General features: G+C 39.8%; 1 protein-coding gene across 13 annotated transcripts in view; it reads left to right on the forward strand.

The window, feature by feature from the left end:
• The window catches only part of DOCK10 (dedicator of cytokinesis 10), a 279,437-nt gene that overhangs the window by 124,678 nt on the left and 135,407 nt on the right, over window positions 1-19,352 (forward strand). For 12 of the 13 annotated variants that reach the window (XM_068544330.1, XM_068544331.1, XM_068544335.1 and 9 more), the window contains exons 2-3: window positions 1,835-1,954; window positions 15,319-15,408. In XM_068544330.1, the coding sequence (XP_068400431.1) occupies window positions 1,835-1,954; window positions 15,319-15,408 (210 nt within the window). The remainder of the gene's footprint in view (window positions 1-1,834; window positions 1,955-15,318; window positions 15,409-19,352) is intronic. The other variant, XM_068544325.1, reaches the window with a different exon arrangement.

A 19,352-nucleotide genomic window follows, 5' to 3' on the forward strand; every position in this document is an offset into this window, starting at 1 on the left:
CACTTTGCTGTACACCTGAAACTATCACAACATTGTTAATCAGCTATACTCCAATATAAAATAAAAAGTTAAAAAAAATTTTTTTTAAATGTGACATTGCAGGGTAAGAGGTGATAGGCTACTGAGGTCTGTTGCTGACCTGGAGTGAAATACCACTACTCAAAGACATTCAAAGCCAACTAAAAACATTAAGATAAGTGAGCCAAAACAAACGTCTGGAGCCTGCATTTGCCTCTTGAGCTATCAATCTGTACTTCTTGGAATTAATTTTTGCCTGGGAAAATAGGGAGTTGGAACCTAAAAGAAGTCTAAAATAGAATAATTATATCAAAAGGCAGGGAAAGGATGCAAGAAGGACTTTTTGCATCTTCTACTTGAAAATATTGAATGTCTCACAGCTTTCACTAAATGGATTATGTTGGGCAACTAAGTTTCTTCTTTTCTCCAAGCATGAGGCCCTGTGTTTTTATTTGCTAAATCAGCAATCTTAATTGAAGGACCCTTCCAGAGAGAATATTCACCTTTCATCATCCTCCGTTTACTTAAGCATTTGTAAAATGGGTTTGTTTCTGTTCTGTTTCGGTGCAGAAAGTACATGGAAATCCTTGTTGTTGGCCCACCGTGTTACATTTTGTTTTGTTTTGTTTTTTATAGTTGGAAAAAAACATTGACTGCTACTTTGAGGAGCTCATTAGCAATTATTAAAATGTTGGTAACAGTTTCTGGAGTTTTACCAGCAGAGATCTTCCAAAGAAGGCTTTAGAAGTTGAAGCTAAATCTGTGGGCTTTGCAGAGCGGGGAGGGGTGGGGTTGGTGGGAAAGTGTCTGCTGATGTCATTGACATGAACAACGAAACACATTTTTTTTTTTCATTTATGAGATCACTTCAGCATGCAGATTTCATGTTGACCACTCCAGCTTCCAGGAGCCCAAAAATAATCCAAACAATCATCATTTTTTATTTAGGTTGCATGAATGCTTCATCCGAGGGCTAAGGGAACTTAGACTGTGTCCTTGGTCTTCTGTAATATTTTATTATTTATTTTGGGCTCCATCTTTCTCACTTTTTGAGTTCCATACAGTTTGGCGTAAACACATCAACTGTAGAATGAAACAACCACCTTTCTCCCACTGACATTTATCTCTTGGGGAGCTTCTTTGAGGGAGGTGCCTTTCCCCTTGGCTTTAGGAGTTTAATGTGGTGAGATTATCTAGCTATTTTTTCAGACTCTTCTCCATTTTCACCACACTGTTTCCATATTAATTGTGTTGTTCCATTCTACTAAAGAATTACCTAACTTCTCTCTATATCGGCAAAGAGGCTGAGAGCCAAGCAATTAATCCTGATACAGGATCCATGTTTCAGTGACCACTAAGACAGTCTGTGTTACTTTGATTGCTAGCAGGGAGCCAACGGCTTAAAATAGACCCAAGTAGGCCTCACAAGGAAGTATCTAATTCATGAAAAATGATGATAATCATCATAATACTATAGCAAGTAAGGAGAAGGCCTTTCTCCACATTAACAAAGATCAGGTTTACATAAACATCTACTTTATGGATGTGACAAGGCTGAATACCATGTGCACTGGAGGCTCGGCGCTTAACTTACTGAGTGAGATGTCAGGTATTTCAAGATCTTCTCATATTATTTCAGATCTGGAAATAATAGTTATGTGGCTTTGCCCCAAATGCCTGGAGTCTCCATGACTCTCTTAGAAGGGTTGCACGATATCAAAGGTTGGCGATTCTAAGAAATGAAATCCAACCGGATGTTGAGAAAAAGCAAGATTCTCTGTTTCAGTGGTTAATACGATATTTTCTTTGTCTACAGCAAGAAAAGCCCAGGCTTCTCCAGCCTCTGGATTATGAAACTGTCATTGAAGAACTTGAAAAGACCTATCAGAATGATCCCCTTCGAGATCTCCTGTTCTTCCCCAGTGACGACTTTTCAGTAAGTGTTGTCTTTTCAAGCCATCTAAGTTCAGGAGGGCCCCACAAGGTGATAGTAGATCCTCCCAAATTGTGTCCCTGTCTTCCCTTATAGATTTGGGGAGCTCAGCCCTCTTCCTGTGGTCACCCTACATCACCGTCATCACAGATGGAATGCATATCCAGCAACAGAAAGTGCCCAAGGGCCTTCTAAAGTTGGAAGATTGGAGGCTCAGTGATACTGTGGCCACTTGGGATGGGAGGGGCATGGGGTGCTGCTTGGCTCCAGGTGGTACTTGTGTCCCTGCCAGTATCTTGGTTTCTAACCACTTACCTGGCCTCACAGAACACTCCCTCCCTTAGGCCATTTGTAACTGAAAGCTTCCAAGCAACTGAAACCAACCAAAGGCAGAGGCGGGAATCTCTTGGCACAAAAGATGTAGGTCTTAAAAATCACCCTTAATCGTGGTTGTCCCTTGTTTAGCCTTGTGGGCAAGGAAAGGTAGGCAAGCGCATCTTCACGGAAGGATTTGTGATCTGAGATGTGTCCCCTTTAGGACAATGCTCACTGGCACACAGAACACTCCAGAGGGTAGTGCAGGGAATGAATAAAAAGGAAATTCATTTTGGAGACAAGCACAGTAAAGTTATGGATGATGAGCTCCCATGTGTCCCAAGCATTCCATCTGTGGTCATCTGAAGCATGTTTAATTTGTTAGTGAATATCTATATAAACAGAGATCTCAATGGGCAGATGGTAACCTTTCCTTGTTTTGTAAGAGAAAGGTAGTCTCAGACATCACAAACATGAACATCTTTGTGTGTGTGTGTGTGTGGTTGGATATGATTTCTTTCTTTTTTTTTTTTAACATCTTTATTGGAGTATAATTGCTTTACAATGTTGTGTTAGTTTCTGCTGTATAACAAGGTGAACCAGCTATATGTATACATATACCCCCATATCCCCTCCCTCTTGCGTCTCCCTCCCACCCTCCCTATCCCACCCCTTTTGGTCACAAAGCACCAAGCTGATCTCCTTGTGCTATGCAGCTGCTTCCCACTAGCTATCTATTTTACATTTGGTAGTATATATAAGTCCATGCCACTCTCTCACTTCGTCCCAGCTTCCCCTTCCCCCTCCCCATGTCCTCAAGTCCATTCTCTACATCTGCGTCTTTATTCCTGTCCTGACCCTCTGTTCTTCTTAAAGCAGATGAAAAGGCAGCTCCGAGGTAACCTGTGGCACAGCCACTGTCCGCGGAAACCTCTGACGAGTCGCTGGGGCCCCAGGGCTTCCACTTCCTCAAACAGCCTCAAACTTCCATTCCTTCTCTTATCTTGGGGGCAGATCTGGCTTCTGGCTTCTAAAGGTTCATTTTTTTCACCTTTTTCCATGATTAATAAAAAAGAAGGTATGTGGAAGTCAACAATTTTCTGTTCCAAGTACCAAGAATGATGGAAAGAAAGGAGACAGATTTGTAGACAGGAAAAAAGAAACTCTTCCCATCTGCTTTTCAGACTTTTAAATGTCTCTCGCTTGAGTGTTTGACACACTTTAAAAGAGGCTTATCTCGGACAGAAATCTCGTTTCCGAGGTCGGACCAGGCCGCGGGGCCTAAACTGCAAGCACAAAGTTGAACCACGTTTTATTTTTTAATTCCGCATCCTCATTTTCTTTCAGACCGAGGGTAAACCTTGAAACAGTCTCTTTCTGTCAAACAGCACACACACAAACAACTTGACACTTGGAGCCCCTTTTCTTCTAGCTGTGTTACTCAGAAATGCGTCAGAAGCTCCTCCAAGTTCCCCCAGCTCAAGAAGAGAATGGAGGCATGTAGATGCGATGTAACATTTGTACTGAATTTGAATTTATTTTTTGGCATCTTTCCACACTCATTTAAGTTAAGACTGGTCTGATTACTCTGTGTCCTTTGCTATCCTTAATGGTGTAAACAGAGCATATAATAACGTACTTTGTTATTTTCCCAATGTAAACATTCCAATAAATACACTGAATCCTTTTATCTTGGGCTTGCTTAAGACCCATCTGTGGCCACCCCATTGCCTTCAAAACAAAGGGCAAACACTGTAGTATTTCCCGAGGGCTTCTCCACCATCTGATCCTTGCCCATTTCTCAAGGCCATGGTCTTCCTCCCCAGCCCAACCCCCCACCCTGTCATACACAGTCACCCTCATTCCCAGCTGGGGTAAAATACCAGCACAATTCTGAACGGAACATTCTATCACCCCTCACATGATGCCCTTCCTTTATTCATTCAACAAATATATAAGGTATAATACCGAATGTTAGGTATTAAAATATCTCAGAATGGGGAGACAGCAGTGATGAGACAGAAATTTCCTTGTTTTAATGATGCTTACCTTCTGGTGGGAGGAATCAGGCAAGTAAAATAAGTAAATAAATTAATTAGCAAGATAATTCAGATAAAGACCAGTTCTGTGAAGAATGAACGGGACCGAGTAATAGAAGTAACGAGGGGAAGAACTGAGCTGGGCTGGATGATCAAGGGCGCCTCTGAGAAGCTGACATTTGAGCTGAGCTCTGAATTCCCAAAGACCAACCCTGCTAAAGCCTGGGGAAGAAAGGAGGGTTTGGGGCTGCAGGAAGCTGCTGCAAGGGCCCAGGAGAGGTCTGGAATTGAAGAGCGGTGTGGGTGGACAGCCAGAGTGGTCAGAGTTGAGGCCAGGCAAGGATAAGATAAGACATTTGCATCTTATTCGAAAGGCAAGTGGCGAGTCGCTGGAGTGTTTCAAGAAGGGCAACAAGTGACCCGGTGCATATTATTAAAAGCTCATCTGGCTTCTGCATGGAGAACACATAACAGCGTGTAGAGGAAGCTGGGAACCAGCTGGGAGCATACCTCCCAATTGGCAGGTGCTCAAGAGACATTTGATGCCACCCTATCGTCAGAAAATATTGTATTAGACAAACAGCTAAATTTTCATTTCCATGAAATGATATTTTGACAAACAAAAGGGTAGTATTGAATATTATTACCACGTAAAGTTGCCAGTTTTTGAACAGCATTCAGATGGATTGGTTTCCTGCTTTCCTACTCTACAGAGTAAGGGTTGACAAACAAAGGCCCATGGGTGGCCTGTTACCTAATTTTGTATGTCCCGTGAACTAAGAATGGTTTTTATGTTTTTTAAAACACTACCCTGTTTTATTTTCTTCATAGAATTGATTAAATAGTTGAAGGGAAAAAAAGAATATTTTATAACCCATGAAAATTATCTGAAATTCAGATTTTGGTATCCATAAATAAAGTTTTATTTGAACCCAATGACACCCATTCATTCACCTGTTGTCCGTGGCTGCTTTCATGATACAGCTGCAGAGTTACAACAGAGGTGCAGTAATTGCAGCAGAGAGAGAGGGCCCTAGAAGATTTACTATCCGACCCTTTACAGAAGAAGTTTGGGGATCCCCGCTATACAGTACAACCATGTTCGTTTTGGGGGGGTTTCCTCTCCCTCCATGTGGAGTAAAGGCCTTCTTTAAATGCCCTCTGCCACAGTCTGCTCCATCCACAGCCTGCATCACATTTCAGGGGTGTTGCTCGCCAACAGCAAGGCTTCTGTTCACCTGGCTAGGGTATCGTTTCCCAGGCCCATCCTTGAGCAGTGGGTAAGGATGCTCTGGGATATGTGTGCACAGCCCCCAGTCACCCAATGGGAGGTGGTAATTGAGTGGCCATTCCAATCCCAAAGCATCTCAGGATGGAAGGAGGGGAGCGGCCCCAAACTCTCCACCCTCCCTCCAATGTCCTTTCCAGTTGTGCCCTACAGATGGAAGAATCTAGCTCACTTCTGTGTTTCCATGTTACCAAGCGCCCACACTTGCAGTAGACATGATTCATTATTTGGTTTGTTTAATCAATATTTATTCAGCACCCACAAGGCGCTGAATATAGAGCAGCACTTTCTAGACAAGAGAGACTGACAAGAAAAACAAAAGCCCTGTGTTTAAGGAGTGTGTGCCCTAATATGGATGAAAACTAAAATTGATTAAGAATGCTTATGGTTAAGAAATAACAAGAAACAAAGTCTTCATCTGGTCCTCTATACCCCTTAAAGGAGATTATTTTTTACCAAGACAGTATTCCATTCACACTGCTGGCCCAAGCCATCATCATCCTTTTTTGCCTGGATCCCCAGAAGTGGTCTTTAACTGGTCTTCCTGCATCCTTCTTTGCCTTGATTGATTTATTCAATGGAAGCTTTTGGAAATACAAGTCAGATAATGCCACGCCTCTAGTTAAAACTTTCCAGTGGTTTTCCATTGCCTTTAGAGTCAAATCCAGCTTCTCACCTGGCTCCTGATAATCTCTGAGCCGTTTTCTCCTAGCCCTGTTTCCCTTGGTCACTACACAGATACCTAGTGTTCTTTGTGTTCCCTGCGTTTGCCCAGCCTGCCCCCTCTGTGGGGCCTTTACGCCCCTCGCACAGCTGGTTCGTGTCTTCCATTCATGATTCAGTTCAAATGCTACCTCTTCAAAGAACCATCTCTGACTTCCAACCTGCATTACCCCACCTCCACCCTGTGTTACTCTATCACATCCGCCTGTTTGCTTCTCTCTATAACACTTACCACTACCGAGGAAGATCTTGGTTTGCTTTTTCGCTCTCTCACCATCAGTGAGCAACCTCAAGCAGGACAAGGATGCCCCTGCCTTGATCATGGTAAGACCCCCAGCAACTAGAATGGCACTTGGCACCAAGCAGGTGGAAAATGAATATCCATTTCACGAGTTGTCTTTCAGACACATGTGGGTTATTATTTTAGAGTATAACTTTGAGTACCTTTAGGAACCAAAAAGCCTATTCTGAAATGAAATTTGAGAATAAAGAGAATGAAGTCATTGGTTTTGCTTGAGATCATTAATATGATACTTTCCTCTTCGACACAACTTAACACATCACCTTAAAAAAACAGCGCTAAGATCAGGATCCCTTTCCCCAGAGGCTCTTTCCATCCGATACAGTGACTGGCACTTAGCCGCTATCAACAAAGGCTAATTTCCTCCTTGTAACACCATGTACTTATTCACTTGCTTTCTGTTACTAGGCAAGGGAGAAATCAATTCATATCTGTATTTTAAGTACCCAACACAACGTCTGGCTCATGGGCATTCAGTAAAGATTGTTGAACATTGAATTGAAGTCGTCTTCTTCCAGATTAAGAAACCAAAGTAGAAGCATTTTCCTCTTTCTTGGCCCACGAGGTAGAAACTCTTCCTCTGGTGCGTGGGTTCTGGGAAAAAGCAGTGTGATCTTCTGTACTGCTTGCATCGTAATGATTACTTGGAATAAGCGGTCTAGATGCATTTATTAACTCATTCATTTCAAAAACATGCACTCCTTCAGTAATTGTATTTGCTACTCTTGTTTTTCTCATCTTTCTTTTTTGAAGCTGGTAGTAATAGAAACCTAAGCCCAAAAAATAAAGAACTTAGTCACCAAATTGTGGCTTCACGAAATAGGCAAGGAGAGTAAGAAAGGAAAACAAGAGCTAAAGAACAGTTTGCACAGGGAGATCAGCTTGGTGCTTTGCGATGACCTAGAGGAGTGGGATAGGGAGGATGGGAGGGAGGCTCATGAGGGAGGGGATATGGGGATATGTATATGTATATGGTTGATTTGCTTTGCTGTGCAACAGAAACTAACACAGTATTGTGAAGCAATTATACTCCAATAAATATCTATTTTTAAAAAAAACAGTTTCAAGGACACAGTGAATCATATCGGGGAGTGTTTCAGTCGAAGGAGAAACTGATACAAAATAGCAGAACAAAAAAGTGAGAAAGGCAGAAATGAGTTTCTTGGTGAGAGAAAGATACAGAAAGTCTGAAGTGGATCATTTCTGGGAGATGTAAAAACCTTAAAGAAGAAAGTTCAGAGGTCCAAAAGCAATACTGACACTGTGGAAAGGCCACCTGATCACCTGTATTTCCATACTGCCCACCCCTGTCAAACTGCTCTATTTCCACTCAGTTTCCTGGCCCACCTTCTGTGAGCTACTTGCTGTAGACAGCAAGGACACCAACATGAACAAGAAACAGTACTTCCGCTTGAAAGGTTAGACTTTCAACGCTGGTCAGTGGCATCTTCAAAGTCAAAGGTCTACATTGCACGTCTGAAATAGCCTGTCGAGAGAGTTAACATAATCTTCTCAAATCCTTTCTTCATATCAGTACCTCAGAAGTAGAGTCTCAGGACTCTCCAATGCATCCTGCAATTTTCATGGCTTATTAACAAGGCTTCGTGAACTGTGCTTTCTTAACATTTATTCCTTCATAGCATGTTTTTAGCTATAAAAAGTAACTGGTATGTGGGGACTTCCAGGCTCAACCACATGGGTCATTTTGTGAGAGGAAGCAGAAAGACCTTAATATCTTTTAAATGGAAAAGCAGAAAGGCCGTGATCGTTTATTTTTTTCTTCTTGCATCTCTTACTGAGACACAGCCTAACATTTTATAAGAATGTCAACCTCTTTTTAATCCTTGGCTTCTTAGCCTGAAAAGCAGACTTTAAATGGCTCTTGGTATTCATGCAAGAACGCTGTGATTGCAATTTAAAAGCTAAGTAAGAGTCTTTCTCAAACTAGGGTATTCTTAGTTATAATATTCCTCTCGTTTACAAGCTAATGAAGCTGAGATTTGGAAAAGCTCACGTTCAAGGATGTAGAGTAACTGTGACGACAGATATCAAACATAAGCACCTTGACTTTTGCTATTGGAGTTTCTGTCTAAACAGCGTGCTCTGAGCCAGCTGCTTCTTAGAAAAATAAGGTGCATGACTTGGGGAAAATATTAACTCCCTGTATCCCACAGTGAGTGGTACCATTACAATATTGCAGAGAAGGAATTCTAGAGAGCTTACTTTAATTCAGTAAGGATATATGGAGACTGCTCTGGACTTGATTGTGCTAGGAATATATGCCCACATTAAGACTTCTATGTGAATATTCATAGCCTCATTATTCATAATCCAAAGTGGAAACAACCCAAATGTCCATCAACTGAAGAGTGGATAAACAAATATGGTATATCCATACAGTGGAATATTATTAAGCCATAAAAAGGAATGAAGTACTGGTCTTCCCTGGTGTCGCAATGGTTGAGAATCTGCCTGCCAATGCAGGGGACACGGGTTCAAGCCCTGGTCTGGGAAGATCCCACATGCCGCGGAGCAACTAGGCCCGTGAGCCACAACTACTGAGCCTGCGCGTCTGGAGGCTGTGCTCTGCAACAAGAGAGGCCGCAATAGTGACAGGCCTGGGCACCACGATGAAGAGTGGCCCCCACTGGGTGAACCTTGAAAACATTATGCTAAGTGAAAGAGGCCAGTCCCAAAAGAGTACCCATGGTATGATTCCATTTACATGAAATGTTCACAATAGGCAGATCCATAGAGACAGAAAGCTGATTAAAGTTGCCTAGGGCTGGGGAGAAGGGAGAAAGGGAAGTAACTGCTAGTGGATAGGGGGTTTCTTTTGGGGGTGATGAAGATGTTCTAAAATTAAATAGTGATGGTGATTGCATAATCCTGTGCATAGACTTAAAACCACTGAACTCACTTTAAAAGGGTGAATTTTATGGCATGTCAATTATATTTCAATAACAGTGCTATTATTTTTAAAAAGGATTGTTCTAGGCATTAAGATAGGGATCATGTAGGTGGCCAGAGACAGGATACCAAAAAAATCATAAAAACACATGTCTGCATTCAAGTACTTCATTCTTTAAAAGGGATAACAAAGTATACCAGAGACACAATAAAAAACATGGCAAAACATTTCATTTATAGTTCTATTTTATCACCAAAGCAGATTTAATGTGGCTTGCTTACATACAAAAGTACACACACGTAAAAGGACTGGCTGAATTAATCACTTGCAGAGCTTTTGAGTCTGCAATATTCTACAGTTAAGCTGCAGACTTCATGGGTAATACAGACAGTAAATGATATAGTTCTGAGAAGAGAAGATGTATGTTGGATGAATTAGAGAAGACTTTCAAAAGAAGGTGGCATCTTTGTCAAACCTGAGATTAGGAAAGAACCAAGAAAGAAAAGGATTTTCTGAGAGGAAGAGGAGCACGGGCAAGGTATGTGCAGGAGTGAGCCCAGCACAGAAGAAAGAATGCGAGCAGCCACGGGAAAAGGTGCCTTGGCGGCCTGGCTGCGGTGGGTTGGCTCACGTCTTAGGCCTGTTGCTCCTCATGGGGCCATATCTGCCGGCCTCACACGGAGCAGGCTTCTTCGCCGTACCTCCTTGGAGAGTGAGCTTAGACCACAGCCTCTGAGTCCTTGCCAAGGGGAGGCCCTGGTGCAATAAGTATATTTCTGTTGTTGGAACAGTGTGTTCTATTAATACATACATTTTTCCATATGTAAAACGTTTCATCCTTATTGCCATGGAGGAGGTGAGACACATTTTGGAGCCTGGAAAATGAAGCACAGAAAAAAGAAGGGAAGTGACTTGCTCGGTGGTTTGCCTGTCCAAGACTAAAATGTCTTGAAACAGGTCTCCAAAGTTCCCTAATTATATACTTAAATACTATGATGGGTGAACCTCCATGCTTGACTTGGCTGGCTGGATGACGACTAGGGTCCAGTTATGGGCGACTGCTCGCTATTCGTGCACTTCGCATACAGTTTAACTTCAGCAAAACAAGAAGGACCTTTCCCTTAAAGCACGATGAAAGTATTCATGTGAATTCTCATGTTCGTTAAAAAAAATAAAATCACAATACTCTTCTGAATGGGGTAAACAATGTTTTTCAAGCAACAAATGTAGTATAAGTGTCTGCTCTACTAGGATAGAAAACAATATCAGTGTTTTAATTTGAGAAATTTAGGCGAAGATTACTTTTAAACACACGCTTACGTTGGAATTGACCACAAAGTGTTAGTTAATAGTCCTTATTGTGAGGCTTGTTGGTTTCTCAAGCTCAGACTGATGGGTTACTCTAAACACCATCATTTTTGTCCTTTTTTTTGAGCAGCTGGGATCCACAATACCGTCAGAGGGAGCTTTGCTCAGCTCCAACGTAGGAAAAGCGACTTCTTTTTTAGACTTTGACAGTGGCCTTTGGCCAGTTGAGAAATGGCCCCTATGTGCTTGGAATGAAGTCTTCTGTAGTCATTTTAGCCAGCAGAATGGTAGCTGTGACAAAGCCCCAAAGACTACCCACTGCAGAGTAGAAAGAATCAGAAAGTGTCAGAGCTGCCGTGGAGGATGTCTGAATGTCATGGACCTGAAACTACAAACACAGGCCTGCATGCCTCACTTCATAAATAAAAGGACAGTTTTTATTTCCAAATGCCTAATCTCTGGACAATAGGCCCTTATGAGACTCTCCCACCCGACGAGGAGCTTGGCTGTGTTCCAGTGCAGTCTCGGATCCGTCTCATGCTACTGAGCTCTACTGATCGTCGACCAGAGGGTTTATTAAAGAGAACAGGAAGTCTGTTGTGGCCAAGGCAATTTGTAGTGGTCTGAAAGCATCTAATTCTCAGAAAAGAAATTATTTGTAACCATGTTAATTCCCTTACTTACCAAATATGGCTCTGTATACTTTTTTTCTTATTTGATCGATTTATTTTTGCTTCAGCAGAGATGCATGAAAGAAATTTAAAATGAGCAAGATGGGGATAGGGGGTGAAGAGGTACAGACTGTTATGTATAAAATAAATAAGCTACAAGGATGTGTATAGTACAACACGGGGAATATAGCCAGTATTTTGTAGTAACTGTGAATGGAATAGAACCTTTAAAAATTGTGAATCACTATGCTGTACACCTGTAACGTATGTAATATTATACATCAACTATACTTCAATTCAAAAATGAAAACAAAAGGAATCAAAAATGAGTAGAAGCAATACAGTTCTTAAAGTTGAAATTTTATGGAGGCCTTCTGCTTTTTCAAGCAAGTTCTCCAGCATTATGACAAACTATAACTGAGGTTAATAGCATGTTATTATACATGTATTCCTTTTCTTGTATTTGTGTACTCTGCAAGGTATTAGATGTGCATGTTGTAAAATATTGTTTCAGATTTATCACGTGGTTACATGAGGGTGATTCAGCCCCAGCTGCCTTATTTAGCAAAGAATCAACATCATCTCATAACTAGAGGTCATCAGGAATCACACATAACCATTGTACCTATGATTAATTTTTATTACCCCAAATTGAAGGAACTTCCAATCTCATACATTGAATGTGAGCATTAGCCTGTGTATTGGGGGCCCTAATCTTTACTCTATGGCATCACAAATCAAGTAGTCATGTAATTATTATTACTGGAAACCTGAGCCCACCTTCCAGAAACCTACCATTTAGAAAAAAAAAAAAAAAAAGCTTCCTAAACCAGCTCAGTATTCACTCTATTGAACTATACCACAGAGTACTGATCTTAGTGGGACAATAGGTTTATGGTATAACTAAACAGGAAACTAATCTTTGGGCCCCTTTACTCTCCATCAGACTTAGAGTATTTTAGAGCAGCTATTATTTTTTTAAAGGCAAGAAATCAGTAAGAAACTGTGGTGGATAATGAAAAAGAGGAATCTTTTGCTTTTTTATATAAAAATTTTATTATAAAATGACTGAAATATAGAAAATTTTTTCAATTGGAGGAAAAAAATCCTTAATCTTGCCAGTAGATCACAACATGTAATGTTCCCTGGAAACGCATCAAGTTACACTGTGTGTCTGCAAATTATCTGTCCAAACAGGAAATAAGTTATCCCCAGATAATTGAAATCCAGCAATAATCCCCAAAGCTCAATTTAGGCATGGATTTTCATCTTCTACTCCAACCTTTCAATAGAGTTTATTTACTGTTTATCTTCTAACAGAGTGAATAACATAAAAGATGCAACTAGCAAAAGGAAATTCAAAAGGAATCAAAAATGTAAACTCTAGATATAATGCATCCTACATTGGCCCCAACACGCTTCACGTGGGAGGTAATGGTTCCCCGTGCATGTATCTGTACTTGGCTTGAATCGACAGCCTTGTCCTCCGAGCACTTCCAAACTCTCTTCACACAAACTGCAGTCAGATCCTGGGGCAGATGCACTGACCGAGGGGCTCCATATCTGTGTTTCAAGATGAGCATTTATTTTTGCCATATAATGTATCTTGATTATAGTTTTCTCATTATTTTTTTGTCCTCCGATCATTATTTTTGTCCTCTGATCCTGTTAGAGTCACATGACATTCTTCCTGTTTCAGTGTCCAAATCCCATCTTCCCAATATGCACGTACATGCGTGCACGCCCACACACACAGATACACGCACACACCACACCCACTCACACATGATAGACACACGCTATCAAGTACAGCATACCTTCCTGCATAATCACACTCACACACCAGGCACACACCACACACACACATTCACACAGACATACGTACACGCTACGTGCAACCACACAAGCTCACACAGACGCACACCACCCACACACCACATGCATACACAGAATGCACATTTACGTACTCACACACATTCAACACACTCAACAAGTAAGTACTGAGCACCCAACCAGGCGCTGAGGTTATAGCGGTGAACAAAACAGACCAAATTTCTTTCCCACGAGGAGCTTATATCAAGAGTGAAGAAAAATGGGGATTTGAAGAAAATATGAGGCTAGGATTGGAAGAAAAAGAACGATGCTGCCCTTGGTGGCAGAGCTTGCAGCTGCAGCTGTGACCTCAGAAGACTAAATTCCCTGGACCCCTCTCCTTCCCAAAAGTAAGGATGGGTTTTAAGACTCTCATCTGTTTTAATAATCGGTCTAGAAAAAAATGCCCTTCATCTAGAACAGTTCAAATGAACCTTATTTTGTGCTTTAGAAAGGCTGATGAATCATTTGTGGGTTTGGGGATGTACAAAATAAAAGATCCCAACTGTCGGTACCATGTATGTTAACAGACCTATCATCCCAGCATCCTTGTAATCGCCAAGGAGTACAGACTAAAGGAAGCTGGTGTCTGGTAATGGAAAGCTACCATTTTATGGCATCCCATAAGATATATACAGGGGAAACAATCTATGAATTCTGTTTTAAATGTCTTCTATTAAGAGATTCTTCATATTTTTAGTAAATGTATATTCATTTAATAAAAAATTGTTTGTTTAGCATTGAAGTTGAAAATGTTTTATTTATTTCAGTGAAAATAAAGACACTAAAAACATGACTTACTTTCTTCAAGGTCCAGATTTACTGAATACCCTTTCTTCTCTCCCACCGTAATTGTGGCTACACACACACACACACACACACACACACACGGCTTCTGAAAGGGGCTAAATTTACCCTGTGGATATTCAAGAGATTATTTACAGTAGGATTAAAATAATGCAGATTTAGTAGGTTTCATTTCAAATTATTTTATCAATAGCATTAAGAACAAAAAAGATACCAATATAAATAAACTAGTCAAAATATACAGATGCCCAAATTTTTGTGTTCTGCAGGGAAGGAAACAGCTTAAAATTATGAGCTTCACAGATAAAACAGTAATTGCAATACCGTATTGTAATCCTCCCTTATACACTGGGGATACATTCCAAGATCCCCAGTGGATGCCTGAAACTTCAGATAGTACCAAACTCTATCTATACATACTGTTTTTTCTTATACGCACATACATATGATAAAGTTTAATTTATAAATTAGGCAGAGTAAAAGATTAACAATGATAACTAATAATAAAATAGAACAATTATAACAATATACTGTAATAAAAATGACGTGAATGTGGTCTCTTTCTGTATCACAATATCTTATTATACTGTACTCACCTTTCTTCCTGTGATGATGTGAGATGATAAACGCCTAGGTGATGAGATGAAGTGAGTTGAACGATGTAGTGACATAGTGTTAGGCTACTATTTATTAGCTTTCTGACAATACTTCAGAAGGAGGGTCATCCTGGATCATGGAGCCCTGAAGATGTCGATGAGATGGCATGGTGGGGACAGACGACAGATTGTGACGGCTCGAGATATCATCATGCTACTCAGAACAGCACACAATTTCAAACTTATGAATTGTTTATTTCTGGAAGTTTCCACTTAATATTTTTCGACCCTGGTTAACCATGTGTAACTGAAACCATGGAGCAGGGGGGACTAACTGTAATGCCAGTGGTGGTAATCCAAAGAGGTTTGAATCTTCCCTCCTAGAGATTAAATTGGTAAGAACTATGGAAGTTTCTCTGTCTTCTCTTATCCTTAAATGCTAAGATCTCATACACTTCTTTATTGTGCCTTTGGTATAGTGGTCTGCTCAGTGCTTTAAGTTGGAAGGCTTAATTTCCTTTCCTTGTTCCTCTCAGACCGCCACAGTTTCTTGGGACATACGAACGTTGTACTCAACAGTACCCGAAGATGCAGAGCACAAAGCAGAAAATTTACTGGTGAGAGAGGTAAATGCAATGCTTCCAATCCTTTATTTTATAAAGCTTTGCTTCCCCCCATGTAGTTCTTTTTTTTTTTTTAACATCTTTTTTGGAGTATCATTGCTTTACAATGTTGTGTTAGTTTCTGCTGTATAATAAAGTGAATCAGCTATATGTATACATATATCCCCATATCCCCTCCCTCTTGTGTCTCCCTCCCACCCTCCCTATCCCACCCCTCTAGGTGGTCACAAAGCACCGAGTTGATCTCCCTGTGCTATGCAGCTGCTTCCCACTAGCTATTTATTTTATATTTGATAGTGTATATATGTCAATGCTACTCTCTCACTTCGTCCCAGCTTACCCTTCCCCCTCCCCGTGTCCTCAAGTCCATTCTCTACGTCTGCGTCTTTATTCCTGTCCTGGCCCTAGGTTCATGAGAACCATTTTTTTTTTAGGTCCCATATATATGTGTTAGCATACAGTATTTGTTTTTCTCTTCCTGACTTACTTCACTCCATATGACAGAATCTAGGTCCATCCACCTCACTACAAATAACTCAATTTCGTTTCTTTTTATGGCTGAGTAATACTCCATTGTATATATGTGCCACATCTTCTTTATCCACTCATCTGTCGATGGATACTTAGGTTGCTTCCATGTCCTGGCTATTGTAAATAGTGCTGCAATGAACATTGCAGTACATGACTATTTTTGAATTATGGTTTTCTCAGGGTATATGCCCAGTAGTGGGATTGCTGGGTCATATGGTAATTCTAGTTTTAGATTTTAAGGAACCTCCATACTGTTCTCCATAGTGGCTATATTAACTTACATTCCCACCAACAGTGCAAGAGAGTTCCTTTTTCTCCACACCCTCTCCAGCATTTATTATTTGTAGATTTTTTGATGATGGCCATTCTGACTGATGTGAGGTGATACCTCATTGTAGCTTTGATTTGCATTTCTCTAATGATTAGTGATGTTGAGCATCCTTTCATGTGTTTGTTGGCAATCTGTATATCTTCTTTGGAGAAATGTCTATTTAGGTCTTCTGCCCATTTTTGGATTAGGTTGTTTGTTTTTTTGATATTGAGCTGCATGAGCTGCTTGTATATTTTGGAGATTAATCCTTATTTGAGTATTCTTAACAAAAAGATTTAATTTTATTTTCCTTGTTTAGATTGAGTTGTAGGAAAGGCCATAGTATGTGAGAATTTTGGATAACAGAGTTTCTATTTTGAGAGAGATATTTCTTTCAAGTATTAACTATAGAAATAGTTAATGGGAAAACCATGTGGACAGCTTAAAGGGACTGATAAAAGCCTGTTGGTGTAGCATCTACTTGCATTTAGTTGGTGTAGGAGAGGCCTATAAAACTGCTACTTCTTCTAACCAGACTGCAGGTGGCTTTGGGGCAGGGATTAGGCCCACACTTAACAGCTACTTAGCGGATGTCCATTGAATGAATAAACGAAGTCAGTCCTTCCTTTAGAGAACATGCAATGATACCATTTAGCCCAGCACAGGTCAGACTGAAAGTAGTGGGATCTAAATGCAGTCTTTAATCCTGAGAAAGTAGTGTATCCCAATTAGGATTTAAATGAAGCTACATAAAATAGCGAAACCCTTTCTCAGCTCTTAAACATACTTGTACGAGTAGAAGCTAGCCTTATTAGTGTACATACTGATCCTAATCTGATTAATCATACATATTTTATTTTGGACTATTCAATCCAGATCATCTTTGCCATAGATTTGCCTTTTTTTTCCCAATTCTATCATTTCATACTTATTTTCTCAAAGTTCACATTGAATTACACCACCTCCTAAGAAGGTTAAAAAAAGAAAAAAGTGCAAATTCAGATAACATCAGGATATCTGAGTATACTGTTTTCACATTTACTGATAAAAATGTTACGTCAGTACCATAATATTTTGTTTACAGTCGCCTTAGAGGAAGTCTTAATATCTAGTAGGGCATCACTGTTTAAAAAAAGAAAAAAAAAAAAAAGAGTTGGTAAATCATTTTCTACACAAGCAAATCAGAATCATTGAGACCAGGTCTGCAAAAGTCCTGCAGGAAATATGTGTTGACTTAGGTAAGATTTGAAATGTTTATGATATTGAATTCCTAACAGGGAATATTTAACTAGGTCTTTTTATGTGTTCTTTACTAAAATATTGCACTTTCTTCATAAAGATCTTTAACTTTGTTGTTAAGTTTATTTCTATGTATTTTATAGTTTTGTTGCAAGCATGAGTAGAGTTTTTAAAACCCATTTCCTTTCCTTACTGTTCATTGCTGATATTGTTTAAAAGCTATTGATTTTCAAATATGGATAACTAGCTTACTAAACTCTCTGATCCTAATAGTTTGTTTTTTTTTAATTTTTAGGTGTGTAGTCACATCATCTGCAAAAAATTTTTATATTTCTTTTTTCTAATAAGTATATTGTTTCTTTGATTTTTATCTTATTTTATTATCTAATAACTCTAAAACAACATTGAATAATAATGGTAACATCAGGCATACTGTCTTATTCTTGATTTGGTGTTTTATGACAGTTTCAAGTACAAAAGAACTGTCTAAGAAGGGTCTTTCTTGGTCTTTATCATGTTTTAGAAGGGCCTTTCTTGGTCTCCACAGTGCTTATAAAGACTGGCTACCCTATGTTGTGAAATTCATATTCAGCCTATTGACATAATAGCTTTTTTCTTGAATTTATCACTGTAATAAAATTAATAGGTTGCTGTCCTATGAATGCATACTTGTGTTTCTGGTATAAACTTTCTTGTTCAAGTTGTACTATTACCTTAATATTTTACTACATCAGAATTGCTAATTTTTTTCAAATTTTTGCATTTATATTCATGAGTGAAATTTGGCTCTAGTTTTCTTTTTTCCTTTGGTATTAGAGGAAAGTTAGCTCTAAAAAATAGAGACATACTCCATCTTTTCCTGTCTTCTGAAATTAAAAAAAATAAGCCAGTGAAATGAAACAGAGTATCTAGAAACAGTTCCAAGTGCATATGGTTACTTAGTAAATGGTAAATATGGCACTTCAAATTCTCTGGGGAAGGGTAGACAATTCAACAAATACCACTTGGCTATCCATTTTGGACAAAAATAAAGTTAGAGTTGTATCTCAGAGTACATGTAAAAATTAATTCCAGATGAATTTTTAAAATCTTAATTTTAGAAACGAAAGTTATAAAAGCATAGGAAAACATTTTTTAGTGGAACGTTATGGAAAAATGAACACATTTAACAAAAGTCTTAAATTTTTATGATGAATGGAACCGTAAATCAAGCCAAAAGAAAATACTTAGTGAACTCATTTGCAACTCATGTTCTTTTGCCACACCGCCCCACACACATTCCTAATACTCAAAAGTCTACAAGTTAATAAGAAAAAAGTAAATAACCCAAGAAAATATGAGCAAAAAGATAGGAGCAGGAAGTTCAAAAAGAGCAGGAGTTCCAGACTAAGTTGGCCAAGAGGTGTACAAAATTGCCCAGCTACGGGGCTTCCCTGGTGGCGCAGTGGTTAAGAATCCGCCTGCCAATGCAGGGGACAGGGGTCGAGCGCTGGTCCGGGAAGATCCCACATGCCATGGAGCCTGTGCGCCGCAACTACTGAGCCTGTGCTCTAGAGCCCGCGAGCCACAACTACTGAGCCCACGTGCTGCAACTACTGAAGCCCGTGTGCCACAGCTACTGAAGCTCTCATGCCTAGAGCCCGTGCTCCGCAACAAGAGAAGCCACCGCAATGAGAAGCCCGTGCACTGCAATGCAGAGTAGCCCCCCCTTTCTGCAACTAGAGAAAGCCCACACGCAGCAACGAAGACCCAACGCAGCCAAAAATAAATTAATTAATTTTTAAAAAAACTCAAAAAAAAATTGCCCAGCTACACTTGTAATCGTAAAAATACAAATTAAAACAAAAATGATGTATAATATCTGAAT

This window comes from Eschrichtius robustus, chromosome 5 (genome assembly GCF_028021215.1).
Source record: "Eschrichtius robustus isolate mEscRob2 chromosome 5, mEscRob2.pri, whole genome shotgun sequence".
Classification (NCBI taxonomy): Eukaryota; Metazoa; Chordata; class Mammalia; order Artiodactyla; family Eschrichtiidae; genus Eschrichtius; species Eschrichtius robustus.